Consider the following 6,039-nt stretch of genomic DNA (forward strand, 5'->3'; position numbering starts at 1 on the left):
TATGTGATGTCTTAGTAGAATGTGGATTGCTCTCATGTTCTGGTCATGTTAAATGAGATAATGAAAGCTGGTAGTCAGTATTAAAACAAGCATGGAGTGGAGAGTCGACACTGTCCCTTACATGAGAAGGCCAAAGACCAATGAAACTTTTTTTTACTTTGAGATGTCTTCTCTCACTTTGAGATAGCTTGATACTCTAAAATGCCTCCTTTTACCTCAAGATACCTTTACATTAAGAGAAATGCCTTCTTTGAGATACCCTCTCTCACAGGGTGATAGCCTCTGTCACTTTCAGATTCTGTGACTTACTTCAAAATGCTTTTTCTTACTTTGAGACGTCTTGCCTCACTCTGACATATCTTCTCTTGTTTTCCAATGTCCTCTCTCGCTTTGTGGTGCTTTCTCCTACTTTGCAATAACGTCCGTTGCTTTAAGATGTTTTCTGTCACTTTGAGATACCTACTGTTACCTTGGAAATGCCTTCTCTCCCTTTGAGATGCCTTCACTTACTTCAAAATGCCTTTTCTTACTTTGAGATACTTTCTTTTGTGTTGCAATAGCTTCTCTTATGTTGAGATGTCCTCTTTCACTTTGAGATACTTTCTCTTACATTGAGATATCTTCTCTCACATTGAGGTACATTCTCTTACATTGAGATGCCCTGTCCCATTTTGAGATATTTCTCTCTATTTGAGATACCTTCTTTCACTTTGAGATACCATCTCTTATTTTGAGATAGCTTCTCTTATGTTGAGATGCCCTCCATCACTTTGAGGTACCTTCTCTTACATTGAAGAGTACATACGTCTTTTCTCAATTTTAGATATCTCCCCTTACCTTGAGATATTTTCTCTTACTTTGAGATAGGTTCTCTTATGTTGAGATGTCCTCTTTCACTTTGAGATACTTTTTCTTGGGTTGAGATGTCTTCTCTATTTGAGAAAGCTTCTCTTACTTTGAGATAGCTCTACTTATGTTGAGATGATCTCTATCACTTTGAGGTATCTTCTCTTACGTTGAGATGTCCTCTCTCACTTTGAGATACCTTCTCTTATGTTGAGACGTCTTTGCTCAATTTGAGATGCATTATTTCACTTTGTAATGCCTTCTCCTATTCTGAGAAGTCTTCTTTCTATTTAAGATGCATTGTCTTACTTTGAAAGACCTTTTCTCACTTTGATATCTTTGAAATGCCTTCTCTTACAGATGCTTCCTCTAATTTTGGGATTCTTTGAGACAACTACTTTTACCGTAAGATACCATCTCTTTCTGTGACATATAGTTTTCTGTTACTTTGAAATGCCTTCTATTATTTTCAGATACCTTTACTTACTTTAAAAAGCCTTTTCTTACATTGAGATGACTTGCTTCACTTTACATTCTCCTATGTTGAGATGATGTCTTCTCTCACTTTGAGATGCCTTCTGCTACTTTGAGATATCTTCTGTTAATTTGCATTTTCTTACTTTGAGATGTCTTGCCTCACTATGAGATGCGTTCTCTTGTTTTGAGATGTTCTCTCTCACTGTGAGATTCTTTGTCTTACACTGAGATGTCTTCTCTCAATTTGAAGCACCGTCTTTCACTTTGAGATACCTTCTCTTATGTTGAGATGTCTTCTGTCAAATTGAGATGTTTTCTCATACTTTAAGATACCTTCCTTCTCCCAAGAGATGCCTCCTGTAACTTTGGGATGCTTTGAGACATTTCCTTTACTGTGAGATACCTTCTCTTTCTTTTTTGTGATGCCTTCTGTTTCTGTGAGTTACCTTCTTTAAAATACTTGAATAAACATTCACCTCTTTTGCATTAAAATGAGATTGTGTGAAAGACAAAATTGACAGAGAAGGTAGTGCAAAGAACGGCTGTATGTCTGTGTTGATGAGTAGAGCCCTCACCAGTCTATAATGCCAAACCAAGGGAAGAACTATACACAGCACAAGGAGAAAAGTCTGGAGGAAAATGATAAAATCTTTCATGTTGCTCCTCTGTTCAGCTTTTTTGGAATTGATGTATCCTGATGGAGACAAGAGAAAAAACTCTTCTAAGGATGCATCTGAAATTCTTGGGAACAAATCAGTAAGAAATATACACTGCCTACTCTGTTTCTTGGTCCACTTGCAAAATGAGTTTATTTATTCAGAGGGAAACATTATTACACATGAAAATATTTGTGACAATAATAAAAAAAAGTGTAAAAATTAGTCAATTGATTAAAAAAACCAAAAACTTCACTTGTTTTGGGTGCTAGTTTTTTTTGTTTGTTTGCTTGTTTGTTTACCCCAATCACTTCCATGTGATATTGTTTTCCTCAAAATAAACCCAGATTGTCTTTATCAAAACATGTTCATTTATTAATAACATTTTCTCCCTAAAATGCTACACAATCCTTGGTTTCTTGGTGCGACACAACTGGTTATGTGGATTGGCTTTATAGCCATCATGAATACTTGATTGACTTGAACACTGCACATGTCATACAAAGGCTAGTATAAGATTAGATGTCAGCCTATTATGACATCATCTTATTTTATTAATTTCGTTTCTTATAGTTCCATTTTTTGTCTTCCTTAAAAAGTTTGTTTTCAAATGCTGAATAAAAAAATGAGTGTATCTAACTTGCCTTTTTTAATGGTGTTCATTTCAACTTGTTAATTAACCTCAGAAAAGTGAAACATGATAACGCATAACTTGTATCTGAGTATTTTTGTTATATTATTTAACTTAGCTGAAGGCCATAACCATGAGTTCCGTACACAAGGACGCACTGACTTACTCAACACTTGCAGTTCTGTTCCATGTCCAAAAATCCCGTCCACCTTGCAGTAGTAAATGCCACTGTCCTCCAGGTTTACTTTCATGAATATTAATGTCATGTTTTTCTGCAATTGTTGCTTGTACGGTGTCTTTTGATTTTTGTGTGCCGTGGCCTTGTACCATTCTATCTGAGCTGGGTAGCGGCTGGAGTCAGAAATGAAGCAAAAGATGCCCAATGTCTTTCCTGGTTTCACACCAATAAACCTGGGCTTCTGCAGTATCTGAAAATTTGCTTCACTGGCTGCATAGAGAAAAGACAAAGAGGAAAATGAATGTTCTCTTTAGGGGTTCTTTATTAGGACAATGTCTCTAAATTGAATCCTGAATTGAAACACACAAAAAACATCTGCATGCTTGAATGGTTCTTCGCATTGTGAACTGTTCTTCAGATTGATGGAGAACGTGTTGTATATGTTTCTACGTAGAACCTTTCTGAAAATGGGTCCTTATAGCACCAAAAAGGGTTCTGCTGTTGTTACAATGTGAAGCTTGTGATGACAGAAGAACCTTTTTTGGTGCTATAAGGAATGCAAATATGCATAGGGCCACTTCAGCATCCAAAGGGTTCTTAGTGTGTTCATAGTTCTGTATAGAACCATTCTTTTTACCAAACATCCCTAGAGGATCTAAGTTTTTTAAGAGTGTAAACTCATATGAATGCACTGTGAAAATACACTACCAGTCAAAGATCTGACACCAAGCTATAGTCAGGGGTTTCCTTATTTTCTCTATTTCCCACATCAACAGTGATAACACTGTAAAATAACATATATGGACATATGCAGTAAACAAAAAAACAAAAAGTCAAAACTACCTTCTAATCTATATTCTTTAGGAAAGTAGCCATCCTTTACACTGATGCAGCTCAAGTAGCTTCATGAGGAGCCACCTGGAGAAGACGTTCTGCATGTCTTCTGCTCAGAACTGCCTGTCTAAGGTCACATTGCTTCAAAATGTTGTTTTGGAAATGGATTCATACACAACCATCAACTCAATTTGTATGTTGTCTTAAGCCCAATTCGGACTATAATAAATTTACATGGGGTCCTGGCTTAATTTCCTCTTTCGCAGGTGCTACTTGCTACTTTTACTTCTGTCTGGATCGATCACAACATTGAAAAAAATGAAAAAAACTGAAAAAAAACAAAGAAAAGCCAACTTTATTTTTTCCTGTCCAGATTCATATCTTGGTGATTTTGAAGGCAGATGTTGCCTTGTGTTGGAAAAACAAAGATTACAATGTGATGCTACTTGCTGTACTGAGTGTCCTTGTAATTATTATCTTTATTTCTTGTGCACCTTTCATACCTTAAAAATGCAGCTCAAAGTGCTTCATAATACAAGGTAAAAACAACAGAGGAAGACAAGAAAGAGAATCAAAAATTAACATAAAATAAATAATAAAAATGTAACAAATTAAAGCAGTAGCAGAAAAAGGGATGGATTAATGATGAATACAATTAAAATGCACAAAAGTAGGCAAAACAATAAAAATACAGCTAACAAGAAAGCAACAGTAATATTCCAGTAAAAACACGGAAAACAATAAAAACTAATTAAAAGCTGGAGAAAATTGGTTTTAACTGTTTTTTTTTTGTTTGTTTTTTTATTGACAGAAGGAGCCTGACGGATGTTTATTGGTAATGTGTTCCAGATCTTTGGTGCATAAAAACAGAACCTCTCCGCTCTCTTTGAGCTTAATAAGTGTAATATGGAGAAGCAGCACTAGGTGATCTCAAAGCTCGATTTCGAAGTCACTCAGAAATGTACGAAGGCGCTAAACCATTAAGTAATTTAAAAACAAAACATCTATAGACGATTCTAAAGGAAATCTCCAGATGAAAGCTCCCCATAACTGCGAATGATGGGTGCTTTGGAAAAGTATCTCCACCATTTACATGATCTAGGTGGCACAACTTTGTCTGCATCCTCTCCACAACGGGAGGGCATGAGCAGAGTCAATCAGAAAAGTGAGATTAAAGTATCAATGCTACAGGTATAAAGCATTCACTTCTACACACAATATCATCAGTGTTTTAGTTATTAGATATGATCATACAAAATGCAAACGTCTGAATTTGTAGAAAATACAGTCCACTAGAAACTCACTACAGTAATTTCAATACCACCTGCAAGAGTTTTATCCCAGAGGGAACGTGTAAGTATTTACAAGCGTCCCCTGATCCGAATAAGGCCTTAGAACAGTCATTAGGTCAAAAAGCCTTAAGATTGGGTGTCCAAACCTTTGACTGCTACTGTACATGCAACAGGCATGTGAAATGGTTTAAAGATCTGCAAATGCACATGTATGTTTTGAAGCCCTGACTTCCTCTTTTGTGCACAGATGGAGAGGAAGCATAACGCTGAAAACAAGGCTGCAGTGCATCCACTGTATGCAAAACATTTTTGCCCTTCAACAGTTTAATACATTAAAGATGAACAAAAAATATATATACATGACTTATAAATAAAACAGTGCAACCAAAAAGGGCAGTTAGATCTTCAGAATTGCATCAAATGCACCAAAGAAAAAGACTCCAACTAGAACTCTCTAAACTAACTCTACAAAAAATGAAGGCTGAAACTCACCCGTGAGGTTCACCAGCACCAGCAGGGAACAGCCGAACATCAAGTAATACATGATGTCATTAAGTATCAAACTTCGATCGGGGTGAGACTTGCCTCAGGGGCCTCAGAAGGTTTCAGATGTTGCCTTCAGAGTGAGGGAGAGAACTGTATGGACCTCCCTCTACAATATGAGTGGGGTGGAGATCACCAAGTGGTGATACTGCCTGAGTTTGATGCAAATAAGCTTATTCAGGCATGAGGTGTTAGTCAGAATCTAAAAAAAAAAAAAAAAAAGCCAGATCAAAAGTAACAGTGGTGTGTAGTCTGATATATTATACAATCTAGGTCCACTTCATCCCAGGAGCATTTTAACACTACCGTTATTATTATCCGTTGAAAAATAGCACTTGGGGCGGGCAATATGGCAAAAATACTGCATCACGATACTTCGACATTTTCATGATACACAATATGCATTATATTTCATTTCTGTGGTTTAATAAGTTGGAACAGACAAAATAGAACCTGTAATGCCACATATAAAACATTCAATAATATTAATTATGACAACATTATTATGTGACGTATTTCTTACCACGTCGAAAACCACGCGCTACATGGCAACTGCCTTGGACACTGAATTTTATCCATGTT

At 36.4% G+C, this 6,039-nt stretch overlaps 1 protein-coding gene across 1 annotated transcript in view; it reads right to left on the reverse strand.

Annotated features, from left to right (window-relative positions):
• cd79b (CD79b molecule, immunoglobulin-associated beta) overlaps nt 1–5,559 on the reverse strand; it is a 10,852-nt gene extending 5,293 nt beyond the window's left edge. Inside the window, exons 1-3 of the mRNA XM_017710544.2 lie at nt 5,407–5,559; nt 2,777–3,058; nt 1,899–2,017 (exon numbers count right to left, since the gene is read on the reverse strand). Coding sequence (XP_017566033.1) covers nt 1,899–2,017; nt 2,777–3,058; nt 5,407–5,458 — 453 coding nt within the window. The 5' untranslated portion in view covers nt 5,459–5,559. The remainder of the gene's footprint in view (nt 1–1,898; nt 2,018–2,776; nt 3,059–5,406) is intronic.
• Between the last annotated feature and the right edge of the window lie 480 nt (nt 5,560–6,039).

The sequence above is a fragment of the Pygocentrus nattereri genome, chromosome 13 (genome assembly GCF_015220715.1).
Source record: "Pygocentrus nattereri isolate fPygNat1 chromosome 13, fPygNat1.pri, whole genome shotgun sequence".
Taxonomy (NCBI): domain Eukaryota; kingdom Metazoa; phylum Chordata; class Actinopteri; order Characiformes; family Serrasalmidae; genus Pygocentrus; species Pygocentrus nattereri.